The 18,428-nt window shown below is 34.4% G+C and overlaps 1 protein-coding gene across 8 annotated transcripts; it reads right to left on the minus strand.

Moving 5' to 3' along the window:
- Positions 1–12,768: 12,768 nt before the first annotated feature.
- Positions 12,769–15,880, minus strand: LOC134692086 (loricrin-like). 8 transcript variants are annotated; one of them, XM_063552461.1, is made up of 4 exons: positions 15,335–15,880; positions 15,080–15,112; positions 13,865–15,031; positions 12,769–13,648 (listed from the first exon to the last, which is right to left on the minus strand). In XM_063552461.1, exons 1-4 carry the CDS (start codon positions 15,837–15,839, stop codon positions 12,816–12,818), a joined length of 2,538 nt encoding a protein of 845 aa, XP_063408531.1. In that variant the 5' UTR covers positions 15,840–15,880; the 3' UTR covers positions 12,769–12,815. The 8 variants fall into 8 exon arrangements, with proteins under 8 accessions (XP_063408531.1, XP_063408528.1, XP_063408529.1 ...); XM_063552458.1 differs by having other exon boundaries at positions 13,865–15,112; XM_063552459.1 differs by lacking the exon at positions 15,080–15,112 and having other exon boundaries at positions 15,263–15,880.
- Positions 15,881–18,428: the final 2,548 nt, after the last annotated feature.

The raw sequence follows: 18,428 nt of genomic DNA on the forward strand, positions 1-18,428 counted from the left end.
TTTTTGACGTTTTGTCAATATGTTGTCCTTATTTTATACTATTGTTAAATATGATAAAACAATTTGTAGTATTTTTCGGAATAGTACTTACCTGTGTAGTCTATGGATATTTTAACTGTTATGATTTTTGAGAAAAACTGTTCATTAGTGTGGACTGGTTGATTACACAGTATTGACGCAATAACGTGCTTAACGTCAAAACGAGTGGGTGACTAACCTGTGCCGTACATGGTATTTTCTCTTTTTCCACTGTTCCTTCTTTAGTCAAATTATTCTTAGTCAAATGTATATGACCCTAGAAACGTTTTGACCAATATAAAAAGGGGAAAAAGGCAAATGAAAAAAATGTTTCTCAAAAATGAAATATATCAATAGAAGATCCAATTAAAAGTTTATTGACATTATTCACTCTAAAATTAATTTTAAACAAGATATAAGGATGAATAGCCATGGATTGTATTACAATCTGGACAAAATTTCATTCAAAGAAATATATAATATCTTAATTAAATCTAATAAAGAGCTCCCAGTAGGATTCTCTGTATGGAAAAACCATTTCACCTTTGATAACATTACTTATTTTATAAAAAAGAACCTTACTTTTACATTCCATTTTTTAAAAGATAATAGAATGAAAATGTTTAGATGGAAATTACTGCATAATATTACAGCAATTAATCTTAATTTGCACCGTTGGAAAATATCTGATAATCCAAATTGTGTGATTTGTTCCAAATGTGATAACTATAATCATTTTTTCTTTGAATGTAAATGGGTAAAAAATTATTGGTCCATAATTTATGACATATTTATGTATTTTAATATAGATCAACATGTCTTCTGTCTTAAAAATCTTGTACTTGAATATCAAATTGTAGATATTGAATATAATCCACTTAATCATGTCATAACAATGATCTGTTTTGTGATTTATATTTATTTATTTTTTATGTGAATTAGACCTCATATAAATACTACAGTAATTAAATAAAAAAAAAAAAAAAAAAAAAACTCATTCAATCAATAATTTACAAATCAATCAAGATCAGGGGTCAATACTACAATACTTCTTTGATCTCTTGGATATACTTCATTCTTACTTACCTGAAATACTCGATTATTATAAGTTTAAAAATTTACACATTTGATAAGTAACTTGACGACTATAATAAATTACTCACCATTTCAAAAAATTATTTGTCAAGCCACGAGGGCCATGAGGTCAACCATGCTTGATCATTCTTGATCATTCTACTTTCGGTTCAACTAGTTTTATATAATCAAAACAAATGACGGGCAAAAATCCGGTTATTTGGTATTCTTCTTTTTATTACTTTCTTATATGATTGTATAATTTTTTTTATATATATAGGATCACTGAATAATATATATGTATTGTGTGCTCGTATAAATATTTTGTAAAATGCAACTAACACGATATAAAGATAAGATATATTTTGCTAATCAAATCCCCTGGTTTCATTAGCGAATTAACAACACAGGGAGGAACCTTGGCGTCTTTGTTGTAGCGCTAAGGGACAGTGTTCACAACCAGTAGTGAAATAAAATATTTAAAGTTGAAAAAAAAAAAAAAAAAAAAGACATTATTCACTCTACGTTACAGTTCTTTTGCTGACAAGTTAAATGCATTGATGATCATTGTTGTCAAAAAGAATTTTAAAGACATAATCTTAATCCATAAATATGTCATATGAATGCTAACAAGACTCTTAGATGTCTGAAATAAAATTATAGGAAATAGAGTTTAAATTCTGATTTCCCAAACACAAAGCACTTCATGCTTAATAAAAGTATTGTTACTTGTGTTTCATAAGAATTAATTACTTTTGATACCAAACACGACATAAAAAGTGGGAAATGCAAAAACTTGCAATTTCAAGGATTTTTTATTTTAACAACTCAAAAACATTATTAATTTTTAGATTTATTGTACATCTTTATTTTTCAACCTCATTTTAAAGGTTTCCTAGATCGATTTTGATGACATGATTCCTTTCAACATATCCGACATGTTTTCAAATTGTATTTTGCTAAGTTTTTCAAAACTGTGCATCATATGCAAATGTACATGGTTTTAAAACATCTTCGTTTTGTTCTAGAAAGAACAGGAATGGGGTGATCGATATGCATATACAACAATACAGATGTGCAACCGACAAAAAAAAGGCTTTATAATTGAAAGGATTAATTTCAATTTGAAAAAATAAATAAAAAGTATAAAGTTTATAAAAAATAAAGAGAATTCAAAATATATAAGTTACGCTCATCGATTGGCTACCTACTTTTCTGAGAGAGTCAATTAAGGTCGTTGCAGAAACACGTGATGAACGCATGCGAATTGAATTTAGCTTTACTACTATTGGGGTGTATCCACCGTGGTTTAACTATCAGTTTCGAAGGTACCATCCACATCGTCTTCCGAAACAATATCGTCTGCTCTTCAAACTTTCACGAAGTCCTAGCTGCGTTTTGATTGTTGCAAACATGAGCTTCGATCCTTGCTAAAAAATTGCACCCGCTTAGTAGAAAGTGTTTCTGTATAGAAATAATGTTATCAGAGGATTAGACCGAAATTTTCCAGTTCCTGAAAATAAATTATTTTGTCAAAACTATGACAGAATAACTCCCTCGAAAAGACTGAAATTAGACAGATTTGATTATTCTAGCTATACTGTACTGGTTGTTATACTTTATATTCTGATTTTCTTTAATTTACTTTCAAAACGTGAAGCCATGAGCGTTGAAGATTATTCCAGGAATATAAATTAGTATAGCGCGTACGGAGATCGTAACATTTTGTCTAGCCAACTATTTTCAAAGTTAGTTACATGGCACCTTTTCATTGATTGTATTTCAATGATTAACCGATTTTCTTTAACATTTAAAAACTGCAAAAGTTCATTAGATAGACACAGTCTATATCTGTTTAATAAATAACGTGAGTGTCATTGACACACAAAATGTTCAATAGACGTTACGGGGGGCTGAATGGGTTTTACAGAATAGTGAATTATGTACCAAAAAATTTAAAAAAATGGAAATTTTGCGCAAAAATTAAAGATATCGAATACTGGGGTGCTTAGTTTTAAAACCTAGCTAGAAAACAATAAGAAAAATGAAGTTATGACATGTGTTATCCATTCGTTTACAATTTAATTTTGGATATACAATGTACAGCGTTTTCTGGTTTTGTTTATCAGCTCATAGACATAATTTTAGTTTTTCTAAACGATAGAGATCAATGGACAAAGAAATTACAGTAAAAAGAATACAAAAATACATACCCCAATTCAAGACCCTCAGAAATAATCGAGACAGGCAAATGATTTTATTTTTAAGCATCATCGGAAATAAGGATACCAGACACAAACTATCACATTAAAAAGATGTAAACTTTATAATTATTGCTGAATCAGCGATGTGACAGTCTCGAAACAAGAGTTATACCAGATTTGTCACCTCCTGTGGGCATTTATAATTTACGATATCGAAGTGCATTTAAAGCAATAAGACAAAAGCCGTCTTTTATCTCACTTTAGAATGTTTCAACATTGGAACAGTAACGTTTTGCATATAGCTTATACCAACGATTATATATAGCCATGTATAATTTATCACTTAATTTGGCATCAAAAATTAATCATTTAGATTCCCACATGCAGACAATATCTGTTTTTCTGCTCTTTGGTCTGGTTGTAGTCTCTTTTACACATCCACCATTTCCAATCATCTCCATTTTAATATCAGATATGGGTCATTTTCAAAAAATGTGGATTCAAAACAAACAGTTCTTTAAGAACAACATATAAAAAGATTCAATCTTAATGATGTCATACAAGAATACGATTTTTCGTTAGAGTAATAATTAACGTTCTTAAAAAGTCCCTTTTGCAGGTATCAAGGCGATCTGAAAATCGAAAAAAAAGCATTGAAATGTGTTTTTCTTACACTGTATGCACACAAATACCCCAAAATCGGACTAAAATGCAGTTTTATCTTATCAAAATAGATGTTAGGTGTGTTTATTATTAATGTTCTGAATCAGAAATCTGACAAGCTTTCATTGAAACCATTACAACTGAAATTTCCATTAGAAATAAAAATGTTAGCATGGGTGTACTGAAAATTCGACATCTTTTTAAAATGACCCATATTCCTATTTTAACCTATTTTTACCAATATTGTTTGTACTGAATTTTCTATGTGACTGCTTGTGGTTCAGGTTGTTTCCTTTGAAGTTCTTTTTGTCACCAGCCATTTGTCAGCACTTTTGTTCAGACAGGGAATGTCAATAATTTTGATATGCTATTTACAAAATCTGAAATAAACAAAACGCCAAAGTGTATCAACATTACCGTAGCCGTATTTGAAACAATTTTTTGGATCTGCAAATGGCGGTTAGGAATTAGAGGCTCTTTTTCAACTCCGCAAGTGTTTTGATTCGAGCGTCCCTGTTGAGTCTTGTGGAGACGAAACGCGTACCAAATTGTAAGCCATGTATCTTTTACGAGTTTTATCTTACTTGTCATGGGAACTGGAATCCTATCTGAGACATAATGTAATCCCATGTTTTTTGACTGAACGGGGATATGAGTTTAATGGATGAGATAAAAATACTATACTCTACTTTTTCGGGCCCAATGAGGTAAAAATAAATAACAGAAAATAGTTCCTACGCATAGATTTAACCCTCAGAATATTATCACATGACAATTTTTTCGAAGGTAGTACGTAGACCTACAGTTACTGTTATTATATTTGAAATAAAAAAAAATGGTTAATTATGCTTGAAATTGAAGAATTTGACATCGAAAGCAATGTGCCAAAAATAATTGATGTGCGTTACATCGTTAATTAGCGTGTAAATGGAAGCTACTTCATATCAGCTGACCTCTGCAACTTCCAAAGCATGATAGTCGCCTATCTTTGTGTGGATGTTGGTGTTTAACGCCACTTTCAATTACTTTGACATGAGCATGACTGGAATCACAAGAAAACTTTTAAAATATCCTTAATAATTAAGATCGGAATGAAACAGACCTTTCAACGATTGGGGTTGAACTCACAACCTCAGAGTGAACAGACTAGTAAACTCTGTGACTACACTATTAAGAACACTTTTCTTTTAATGTCCCTATTGTGTAAAAAAATACCGAGTTACCACACTAGTCTGAAAAGGTGGACTCTTTATAGATATGAAATGCCTATACGATGGAATTTGTATATGACGTATGTTGATTTATAAGATAATATATTAAGAAACACTATAATTGACAAGAAGAGACAAACTATACAAAAGAAGAGACTTCGGCGGAAGACCTATCATATCGTTTATCTAGAGGAATTAGTAAGGTCTGTCTTAATACTGCTTATTTACTTGTACAGTTCCTACATCTATCCGTGCTTCCGGCGAATCAATGGCGTAATGAGTAGCGCAATCCTCATTTATTCGAAGATAAATATAGAAATATATGCTACTATAAACTAATAGAAATATCAGCTTTGAAATGATATTAAAGCAGAAGTATAAATCAAACAAGTTTCTAGGCGAATAAACTTTAACTGACATTTTTTATTAATGAAAATATAAAACTGAAGGGGTCTGAACTGATCATCGTATCAGTACTATATAGTTAATCATAAACAGTCCCCGAACCGAGCCTTATACATGATGGTATGAAAGGGGTCCTTCATTTCTGTTTTGTTTATTTGGCTCATTATTCGTTATCTTTAGATATAATGACTCCCTGTATAATTATCGGTACTTTTATTCCAGACATTGTTCTTTTCTGTAATCACAATTAATCTGTTTACGTAATTCTTTAAACTCTACAGTTATTCTCTATATTTAACATCCCATTACTTATTTGCCCATTTTTCTCATTTTCAAAAATTATTTGGTCCATTACTCTCTATTATGTAAACCCTGTTTACACTCTCATGCACGGCGACAGACTTATTTGAATTAATTCAGAATAAACGATATTGTTTCTGCTTTTATTCTCGTTCTCATTACATAACCTAAAATAATTTCAATTGACATTCGTTATAGATTAGAAATGCTAAAGTGCTGACAGATGTACTACGAACAAGCGTCATGTTGAATCTGTTTTACTGTCGACATTCTGTATCAACAAAACTTTTAAATCAAATTGATTGACACCTCTGCCAATAGCAATTTACATTTTGTTGTAAATGAAAAACTAATCCGTTTATTGATGAAAACAATTACAGCATGATAAATACTCTACGGTGTTCTGTTATGGCTTCTGCGGTGTCTATTAGAAGTACGGTGTCTATTTTTAACACCATGTTCTGAAGGCTTTCAATGAGTTTAATCTATACGATATGTCCGTCTGTCTGTCCGTGGTAAACTATTTTCAATATTCTTCAGCATAACTGACTATGCGGTATGGACTTTGCTCCCTCTTGAAGGTCGTACGGTGACCTCCATCTGTTAGTTTCTTTGTCATTTGTCTCTTGTGGAGAGTTTTCTCATTGGCAATTATACCACATTACTTTTCTTTATATTGACATTAAGAATCGATCTTTATGTCAGCCATGGTAGATATTGTACAGGATAATTTGCAAATCAGACATTATTCAACTGACCTATTTCATATAAAGCCATGTAACACTTTGCTGCACTAGTTTTGATAGACTTTTGATTAATGCATACAATCCCGACGCTGATGGAATCTATTATACAATAAATCCCAAAGCAGCAATCAATATGCAATAACTTGAATCCATAATTCGGACTATCTCTATACTTACTGTCAATTAGCCTTGACTTGTAATAGTTACGAATGAATCTGTAAACACATTTATTAATGACCATACCATACAAATGATTGACTGTTGTTTGATTAATCTTCAATACAAAATAGTTCATGCATCTTTATGGTGGCAATACCGTATAAGTTGATAGGCTGGTTGATTGTTGCTTGTTTGATTAACGTCCAGTGGAAAATATTTCGTGCATCTTTATGCCGGTCATACCATATAGTTTAATTGATTAAGTGTGGCTTGTTTGCAGGACGTCCAGATATAAAAAAAAGGCCTAAAAATGACAACGTTAAACAATTCAAACGAGAAAACTGAAGGCCTTATTTATATGAAAAAAAAATGAACGAAAAACAAATATGTAACATATAAACAAACGACAACCACTGAATTACAGGCTCCTGACTTGGGACAGGAACATACATAAATACTGTGGCGAGGATACACATGTTAGGGGGATCCCAACCCTCCCCTAACCTGGTACAGTGGTATAGCAGTACAACATAAGAACGAATGTTTGTGTAACGTCCAGTGGCAAGTATCTTATCAATCTTAGGGCGGTCAAATTATATTTATGATATAAGAAAAGAAGATGTGGTATGAATGACAATGAGACAACTCTCCACAAGAGACCAAAATGACACAGACATTAACAACTATAGGTCATCGTACGGCCTTCAACAATGAGCTAAGCCCAGACCGCATAGTCAGCTATAAAAGGCCCCGAAATAACAATGTAAAACAATTCAAACCAGAAAACTAATGGCCTTATTTATATACAAAAATATGAACGAAAACAAATATGTAACACATAAACAAACGACAACCACTGAATTACAGGCTCCTGACTGGGGACATGCACATACATAAATAATGTGGCGGGGTTAATCGTCATTACATGTTAGAGGAATCCTAACCCAAGGACGATGTAGCTAGGGCTTGGTATATGGAATCGGTATTAAGACAGAGATATCAAGTGTTTAATTCAATTAAAAAATAATTTCAAATAGTAATCTAAAATTGTGACGCAGAATCGTCTCACTATTAAAAATATAGATAATATGTTGGTAGGGATTGTTTTGTCCAGTGTTTGTATTTTTATGTCGTGTTCTGAAGAAGTCTTGTTTGTCTTTTTCGTTGTTTTTCCGTTTTTGTTTTATTTTACATTATTTTTCGTTCTCTTTTCGGGAAATGAAGTGTAACTCTTTTGATATCTCTCGTCTCTTTTTCAGCTGCAGAAATTAAAAATAGACCCACGTGATTATGTAACAAGACGACACACATTGCCTTTTTATGGTGGAAATTTGAATGCAAATTTTAAAAAGGTCACAAAAAGTTAATGTAGTAGAAATTGATGCCATTTTGTAATTCCTGACTCATTGCATTTATTTTCAAACTGATGTTTTTCTATGGCACTATTGCACTTGCAGTAACTTTGTAATCAGTCTGCGTTCCTAAGTAAATAATGGCCTACACATATTTAAAGTCGGAATGCGATAAATTGCTTTGTAAACATTGTGATAAAACCTAACAGTCTGTTATCGGGTCTATATTAAGAAATCTGACACAGTTTTTACATTTAATCCATTTTCGGGAAATGTTAACAAGACTGCATGTCGTAGAGATTTATTTTTAAGAGGGAAGACCATTTAATCTTCATTTAGATTATTTCAAATGTGAAAAAAATAATTTGTGAATACATAAATTATCCATTCATATGAGGGTTTGGTAAGCGGGTAGAGTCGTTAAATTCTGTATTTTGACTTCTTGATTTTTGAAGCCATTTGAATATGTTCTTCATAAAATTTGCCTATTAATCGCTTAAGAAAACATATCGTGTTTGACCAGTATGGTTATCTATGTTTATTAGTGTGGACACAGATCAGTGTGGATATCAATTGTTGAATTTGTGTTATTATCAACGGGTTGTTATAGTAGAATTGATATGTGTGTTTAAACTGTTATTATATAGTCATAAGGTATCATGCTTTTGTGCAAATTGATTCTTGTGTCATTAACGATTTAATTCATTCAATAAAACCGTAATCTGTAAAAATTGTAAATTGAAGTCCTTATATATATTATTTTTGACGCATTTCACCGAGAAAGAATTGCATTTCCTATTTTAGGTTACTACATTAAAAGTACTGTCTTGGCAGTGATGTGATCTCATGAAAAATGTATGCTTATATTTATACTGTTCAATATCACAGTAGTACGCGTGCACTAACAATACACGGATCAAAAGTACAAACCATATTTAGATGAAATTCATTAAGGGTCTGATGGACAATAAAGTACTATTGTGAGTTGATTTTTATTTGTGGGATACCATTGTTTGTGGATTAAGTGGGTAGAAGCGAACCTAGAATTGGAAATTTCAAAAAGTAATACTTTTAAATTGCCTTTTATGCAGAACTTTGAAAACCGCGAAATCAAATTAATGTCCATGTAAAAACAATTCTTCGGAATCCACGAAAAATGGTACCCACGAAACAGTTTAAGTATGAATATGAATAAATTACTTTTTTTTCTTCAGTCATAAACGAAACTTTTGTCACAGAAAAGATGATGAGATTAGTTTATCCTCTACAAGATTCAAAGGTTCCAACCCTTCCTCTCTCTAATCTCAAAAATCAACTGTGAACATTAAGGAACAAAAAAATAGCACAAAAGACATAATTATTGACATTTTCTAGCAAGATTCTGATCAATTTTTTTTAAAGGAAGGAAATATGATAATTTTGCTGGTTTATACGATGAAACGCAGTTTTTGTTGATAACTGTTAATGTATGTTGAAAATTTAATCGACAAAATGGCGCGACTGTGTTCTTTCGAAAACTCTTTCGTGTCACAGTGTTTCTGGCTTCATTCATTTAACCCCGTTCATCTGTTTGTTGACATGCATTGATCTTCGTTTGCAAATAATATTTTCTGCAAATATCCAACAATTGTACAAATAATGTTTATAGAAAAACAGCTTTTTTGTATCTATACTTAAAAGGTCTCTTGTTATCCAACACTTATATAGAGATTTGGAGACGTTGAATAATTGTCCATGTTATAAGTTGAAAGCAATTATATTTAATCGTATGACCTTCAACAATGAGAAAACTCAATTCTGGAGAAAACCAATACCATATAGTCGGCTATAAAAGACACTGAAATGAAAAAAAAATGAAACAAATCCAAAGAGAAAACTAACGGTTTATCCCAATACAATCCCAATATTTAATATACAAAAAAGCAAATATGACAGACATGACCAACGAACACCCACTAGACCAATTGTTTTGACTACATAGTGTTATTATTTAAATGGGTGTCCTCTTTGTAGTCCGCTTCGTAAATCTACTGTTTGTGTGTTTATTGATTTTAAAAAGGCATATGATACCATCAATAGAAATATACTATGGTCCAGGTTGGATGCAATGGGTGTGGCTAAACAAATTTGTGCTGCTATACAGTCTAGCTACTCAAATGTATTATGTTTAGTACGATTAAACGGCCATTTATCAGAATGGTTTAATGTTAACAGTGGTCTTAAACAAGGATGTCCATTATCTCCTTGTTATTTAATTTATATATTAATGACCTAGTTTCATTCTTGAAATCATATGAGTGTGGTATGGATATTGATGATGAAAAAGTTTGTACTTTACTGTATACTGATGATGTGGTTTTACTAGCAAACGATGAAAAAGAATTACAAATTATGTTACAAATTCTGTTAAAAGCATTATATATATGGTGTGGAGATTATTGTATAATCATTAATTCCAAAAAGTGTAATATTGTTCATTTTAGAACACCTTCTGTTAATAAGTCACATGTTGAATTTAAATGTGGGAATGATATCATTTAATATTCTTCTACTTATACATATAAAAGGTTTAATTTTAAGTGAATTTTTAGATTATAATGTAACTGCTAAAGCTGTTGCAGCTTCTGTAAATAGAGCATTTAGCCTTATTATTGCTAAGTGCAAAATCTTAGGTGGTGTTACTCATAATGTCTTTTCAAAATTATATGAGAGTTTGGTGCTTCCAATTGTTGAAATATGGTGCTGGTATTTAGGGTTGTAAAAAAAATTCTTTTATAAATGCCATCCATAATAGAGCTTGCAGATTTTTCTTGGAGTGGGTAAATATACTCTAAATGTTGCAGTTGCAGGGGATATGGGGTGGATTCCTATCTTTCAAAAACAATGGCAATGCTTAATTCGACTATGGTGCCGTTTGAACAATATGAGTTCTGATCGTTTAAACAGAAAAAAAATCATATGGGCAGACATTAGGAGTAAAAAACATAAGTGTATAAAAAATAGGAATTTTTATGTAAGGAAACATTTTCTGAGTATAATGCAGAACATTTGAGTAACGTTACAGAATATGTTGATAGAACTTCAGTTGTCAATACTGTTACGTCTAAAATGTTTAGTAAATATATCGAACAGTGGAAAGGCAAGTTACAATCAGAGAAAGCTTTATCTGGTAAAAGTGGTAACACACTTCTTACATATAATCGATTAAAAACAGTTTTGAAACGGAAACTTATTGCAAAATTCCAATGCCATTTTCGTTAAGGAGTTATTTTGCCAAATTTCGATGTGGTGTAGCACCACTAAGAATAGAAACGGGGAGATTTGGGAAATTAATTTTAAAAGATCGAGTCTGTGATAATTGTATGAATATTTTAGAAGATGAAGCCCATGTTATTTTATCGTGTCCTTTATATGATGATGTTAGAAAACAAATATATTTGATGAGGCAACACATTTTAATAGTGATTTTGTGTCTTTTGATGATAAACAAATATTAGTGTTTTTATTTACAGATATTAATATGATTCGTAGCTGTGCCAAAGCATGTAATCTTATTTTAAATAGACGTAGACATTTTTTAAACTGTAAATAATGTTAGTGTCAAAATGTTTTATAATAGATTAATTCTTTGTATAATTTTTAATGTTATAATCTCTTGTCAATCTGTACAGAATGGCTCTCTTTTTATATTTATATATTTGTACATTTAATGTAATGTTGTATTCTATATTATTGAGAGATGAGACTTAAATAAAAAATTGAATTGAATTGAATAAATATATGTCAATTACTAATATTATAAATAAAAAATGTAAGACAATAATTGAGAATCAACAAAAATATACATATAAAACATCAAATCTAAATTGCAGGATAAATACAATACGTGTACATTGCCGAAATAGATATAAAAAGATGTGGTATGAGTGCCAATGAGACAACTCACCATCCAAGTCTCAATTTATAAAAGTAAACCTGTATAGGTCAAAGAACGGTCTTCAACGCGGAGCCTTGGCTAACATCGAACGGCAAGCTATAAAGGGCCTAAAATATTACTAGTGTAAAACCAACGGTCTAATCTATATAAAAAACAAGAAACAAGAAACACTTATGAACCATATCAACAAACGGAAACGTCTAAACCGTTCGTCTCAACTCGACCGATTCCGTACCTCATCTAAGAAGATAAGCAGATTCTACCGAGGATTGCCGAATGCTACTGAACATCAGATTACAAAAATAAACTTTGTGTGTACCAGCTACAGAACAGAAGAAAAGCTAGTACGCGTATTTTTTTTTTCATTTTCCGTAAAAAGGCCTTTGTTAGTCTTGTATTATTTTAATTTTAGTTTCTTGTGTACAATTTGGAAATTAGTATGGCGTTCATTATCACTGAGCTAGTATATATTTGTTTAGGGGCCAGCTGAAGGACGCCTCCGGGTGCGGGAATTTCTCGCTACATTGAAGACCTGTTGGTGACCTTCTGCTTGTTTTTTTTCTATGGTCGAGTTGTTGTCTCTTTGACACATTCCCCATTTCCATTCTCAATTTTATACATATATATTTGTTTTTGAAAAAAGATCCACGGAAGGGGCAGGTTTACAGTCATACGTCGGAGAAAATAATAAAAAAGAAATCGATTTAATGCGATCAAATTTATTCTATATTCTTTCTGTACAGTATTTAACCATCGTATCCATATCCTTTTTTCACTTTTTTCTTGCAACATAGTACTGGTTTCTTGTAATTTTTACAAGTAGATTTTTTCATTTCTCCTGCTTCACATTTTATCCTACACGTACAGTCGCCCTGGCCACCATTACCTGGTCCACCATTTCCCCCACTGGTATTCACAATAAATGTTATTTTAGCCCTTCCACCCCCGGCACTTCCACCGCCAGAACGTCCACCTCCAGACATTCCGCCACTAAAATCTCTACCATTAGACATTCCACCTCTAAAATCTCTACCATTAGACATTCCACTTCTAGAACTTCCACCTCCAGATTTTCCACCTCCATAACTTGTAGGCCCGTAGCTATCTACTTTACCATAACTTGTTGAACTACCACCATACCCCTTTCCGTCACTTCCACTTCCAGACATTCCACCTCCAGCACCTCCATTCATTCCACCTCCACCTCCTCCATTCGATCCACCTCCAGAACTTCCACTACCAGAACTTCCACCACCATAACTTGTAGGTTTGTAGCTATCTACTGTACCATAACTTGTAGAACTACCACCATACCCCTTTCCGGAACTTCCACTTCCAGACATTCCAGCTCCAGCACCTCCGGTCATTCCACCTCCAGCACCTCCAGAACTCCAACCTCCAGCACCTCCATTCATTCCACCTCCACCACCTCCCGTCGATCCACCTCCTGAACTTCCACCACCATAACTTGTAGGCCCGTAGCTATCTACTTTACCATAATTTGTAGAAGTACCACCATAGCCGCTTCCGGAACTTCCACTTCCAGACATTCCAGCTCCAGAACCTCCAGTCATTCTACCTCCAGCACCTCCATTCATTCCACCTCCACCAACTCCATTCGATCCACCTCCAGAACTTCCACCACCATAACTTGTAGGTTTGTAGCTATCTACTTTATCATAACTTGTAGGTTTGTAGCTATCTACTGTACCATAACTTGTTGAACTACCACCATACCCCTTTCCGGAACTTCCACTTCCTGACATTTCAGCTCCAGCACCTCCAGTCATTCCACCTCCAGCACCTCCAGAACTCCAACCTCCAGCACCTCCATTCATTCCACCTCCACCTCCTCCATTCGATCCACCTCCAGAACTTCCACTACCAGAACTTCCACCACCATAACTTGTAGGTTTGTAGCTATCTACTGTACCATAACTTGTAGAACTACCACCATACCCCTTTCCGGAACTTCCACTTCCAGACATTCCAGCTCCAGCACCTCCGGTCATTCCACCTCCAGCACCTCCAGAACTCCAACCTCCAGCACCTCCATTCATTCCACCTCCACCACCTCCCGTCGATCCACCTCCTGAACTTCCACCACCATAACTTGTAGGCCCGTAGCTATCTACTTTACCATAACTTGTAGAAGTACCACCATAGCCGCTTCCGGAACTTCCACTTCCAGACATTCCAGCTCCAGCACCTCCAGTCATTCTACCTCCAGCACCTCCAGAACTCCAACCTCCAGCACCTCCATTCATTCCACCTCCACCACCTCCATTCGATCCACCTCCAGAACTTCCACCACCATAACTTGTAGGTTTGTAGCTATCTACTTTACCATAACTTGTTGAACTACCACCATAGCCCTTTCCGTCACTTCCACTTCCAGACATTCCACCTCCAGCACCTCCATTCATTCCACCTCCACCTGCTCCATTCGATCCACCTCCAGAACTCCCACTACCAGAACTTCCACCACCATAACTTGTAGGTTTGTAGCTATCTACTGTACCATAACTTGTAGAACTACCACCATACCCCTTTCCGGAACTTCCACTTCCAGACATTCCAGCTCCAGCACCTCCAGTCATTCTACCTCCAGCACCTCCAGAACTCCAACCTCCAGCACCTCCATTCATTCCACCTCCACCACCTCCATTCGATCCACCTCCAGAACTTCCACCACCATAACTTGTAGGTTTGTAGCTATCTACTTTACCATAACTTGTTGAACTACCACCATAGCCCTTTCCGTCACTTCCACTTCCAGACATTCCACCTCCAGCACCTCCATTCATTCCACCTCCACCTGCTCCATTCGATCCACCTCCAGAACTCCCACTACCAGAACTTCCACCACCATAACTTGTAGGTTTGTAGCTATCTACTGTACCATAACTTGTAGAACTACCACCATACCCCTTTCCGGAACTTCCACTTCCAGACATTCCAGCTCCAGCACCTCCGGTTATTCCACCTCCAGCATCTCCAGAACTCCAACCTCCAGCACCTCCATTCATTCCACCTCCACCACCTCCCGTCGATCCACCTCCTGAACTTCCACCACCATAACTTGTAGGCCCGTAGCTATCTACTTTACCATAACTTGTAGAAGTACCACCATAGCCGCTTCCGGAACTTCCACTTCCAGACATTCCAGCTCCAGAACCTCCAGTCATTCTACCTCCAGCACCTCCAGAACTCCAACCTCCAGCACCTCCATTCATTCCACCTCCACCACCTCCATTCGATCCACCTCCATTCGATCCACCTCCAGAACTTCCACCACCATAACTTGTAGGTTTGTAGCTATCTACTTTACCATAACTTGTAGGTTTGTAGCTATCTACTTTACCATAACTTGTAGGTTTGTAGCTATCTACTGTACCATAACTTGTTGAACTACCACCATACCCCTTTCCGGAACTTCCACTTCCAGACATTCCAGCTCCAGCACCTCCAGTCATTCCACCTCCAGCACCTCCAGAACTCCAACCTCCAGCACCTCCATTCATTCCACCTCCACCACCTCCATTCGATTCACCTCCAGCATCGGCACTTCCATAACTTGTAGAACCGTAGCTATCTCCACCTCCATAGCCACCTCCGGAACTTCCAATATTAATGTAAACAATTCTTTCTTCGACTCCACCACTTCCACTTCCGGACATCCCACCGGATCCACTTCCACTTCCGGACATCCCAACTGAACCACTTCCACCTCCGGACATTCCACCTACACCACTTCCACCACTGGTCATTCCACCGGTCGAAACAAGGCCGTATTGATTCAAACCTGAGCTAGATGTTACTCCTTTTCCAGACTTAGAGCTACTAGCGCAGCAGCACAAAACTTTACCACCAGAACATTTATCTACTTTGTTTTCGCCAGGGTCACATTTTACTTTACATTTGCAGTTAGATTTTTTGTCAGCTGCAACTGCTGTATAAAAAAGGAAATATAATCAGTAATTGATTCTGTCAATATGGAATTGACCCTGTTTGTTCCCAGCTTAAAAGGGACGTACATTTTTATTAGCAAGAAAATATGAAAGACTGTAATAAAATTGAAAATGGAAATGGGGAATGTGTCAAAGAGACAACAACCCGACCATAGAAAAAACAACAGCAAAAGGTCACCAATAGGTCTTTAATGTAGCGAGTAATTCCCGCATTCGGAGGCGTCCTTCAGCTGGCCCCTTAAATATATACTAGTTCAGTAATAATGAACGCCATACTAATTTCCAAATTGTACACAAGAAACTAAAATTAAAATTAAAATAATACAAGACAATCAAAGGCCAGCAGCTCCTGACTTGGGACATGCGAAAAAATACGGCGGGGTTAAACATGTTTATGAGATCTCAACCCTCCCCTATACCTCTAGCCAAGGTAAAAAATTACTCACATAACAATACGCACATTTAAAATTCAGTTCAAAAGAAGTCCGAGTCTGATGTCAGAAGATGTAACCAAAGAGACAATAATACATAAATAACAACAGACTACTAGCAGTTAACTGACATGCCAGCTCCAGACTTCAATTAAACTGATTGAAAGATTATGATTTCATCATATGAATATCAGGCACAATCCTTCCCGTTAGGGGTTTAGTATCATACCATCATAACATATATGAGAAGAACATAACCCGTGTTATGCCAACAACTGGTTTTTTAATAAATGTGTTTAGTTCCGATGCAACGACCCTATAAGTGAATCAATATTAACGCCAAAATATGCAATCTTTAATGACATGACAATACACATTACCGCCATTAAGTATGTAAGTAGGTTCGCTACTCTGTTTCAGATTAACAAGCTTTTTGAAAGATTAATTGATGGTGTACAGGTAGAAAAACTAAAAAAGCAATTAAAAAAGGTCCGTGTGCTTGTTTTCGAGATACAAGCTATTGACAATTTTGAGGGAAAATATTTTCTTTAGGTTTTTTCATACATATAAAATTGCCACCTGTTTTTCAAAATCAAAGAAAAAAATAAAGATTTTCTAAGACGACATTTTAAACTTTAAATAATTGATTTAGTAGGGAACAGTGGGGGTTATCAGAAAAGTTTTAATGGCACCGCGTGGATAAAACCAGAGAATTTGGAATATCTGACAAAAAATCAAAAATAAAAGGAGAAAACATCCTTTTGAACGTTTAATCCGGGAAAAAAAGTTACTTACACAACTTCCTGTATTAGTGAAGTGTCCAGAAAATCAAAGGTCATTAGTTTAGTAATGAGATGACCGAGGGCAAGTTCAAAAAGTGAAAATTTTGAACTTTTGAAAGTTTATGATCTAATTTTTTTAAACAAAATTAAAGTAATAAAAATGCTATGTTTGAAGTGTTTACAATGACAAGTGTCTGACTCTCTTTGAAAAGATTTTTGCAACATGCTTTATTCAAACAGGACCCTAGATAGCATCAACTGGTTTCTAACCTCGTACAAACTAGTTGTGTAATATCAGACCTTGAGGCTAAAGTAGCAATTGGAAAATGGGGAATTTGTTAAAGAGACAAAAACCCTACAAAAGAACAGAAAATAAACTTTAGTTTTGTTTAATTTATTATGTAAAAATAGATATTCCATAAGGTCTTAATAATAAATTTATTTACTCAAATACTTTTAAAAAGTGACTTAGCAATGGCGGATTCTCAAGGAGGTGTTGAGGCCGTATGATTGCTTTGATTAGACAATGGAGGTATCATTCTATAGCATAACATCGTACGAAAAAAAGTTGGCTTGCTCTGTTGGTCTGTATGTACATGTATTTGTAGCATTTTCCGCCCCAATCTTCCAAAATACTGGATCCGTTATTCCATACCCCTACTATACACTTTAATCAATTTTCATTTGAGGTTGAACAAGATGCATCAAAATTTGACAAAGCTATATTTTAATATATTGTTTTACAAGTATGGCTTTCGCTAACTTTATTTACAACTGTTAAATTATGAAAAACTTTGTCAGTTATAGATGGACCGACATTGCCTGTTATAAGAAATACAATTTGTTTTTACTCTTAGAAGTAATTATTTTACTTTATCATTTATAAAGAGTGCATGTATCCCTTTTTTCATAATGCAAAGCCAGGAAAATAAAAAATATAAAAATTCCGTGCATTTTTCGTAGAAAATAAGTATTTGTATTTAACAGCTTTATCGATATTTCGGATTTTTTTTTCTTTTTTAGCAAAAATAACGGTACATTAAAAAAGCTTTCATTGATTCTAACATGCTTTTGTGCTTCTAAGAAAACTTAAAGGGATGGATACCCACTTTCCATATACACATCTCTAATAGGGGACTTGTCCTGGCGTTAAATTATATAACCTTGGTATATTT

This window comes from Mytilus trossulus, chromosome 12 (assembly GCF_036588685.1).
Source record: "Mytilus trossulus isolate FHL-02 chromosome 12, PNRI_Mtr1.1.1.hap1, whole genome shotgun sequence".
Classification (NCBI taxonomy): domain Eukaryota; kingdom Metazoa; phylum Mollusca; class Bivalvia; order Mytilida; family Mytilidae; genus Mytilus; species Mytilus trossulus.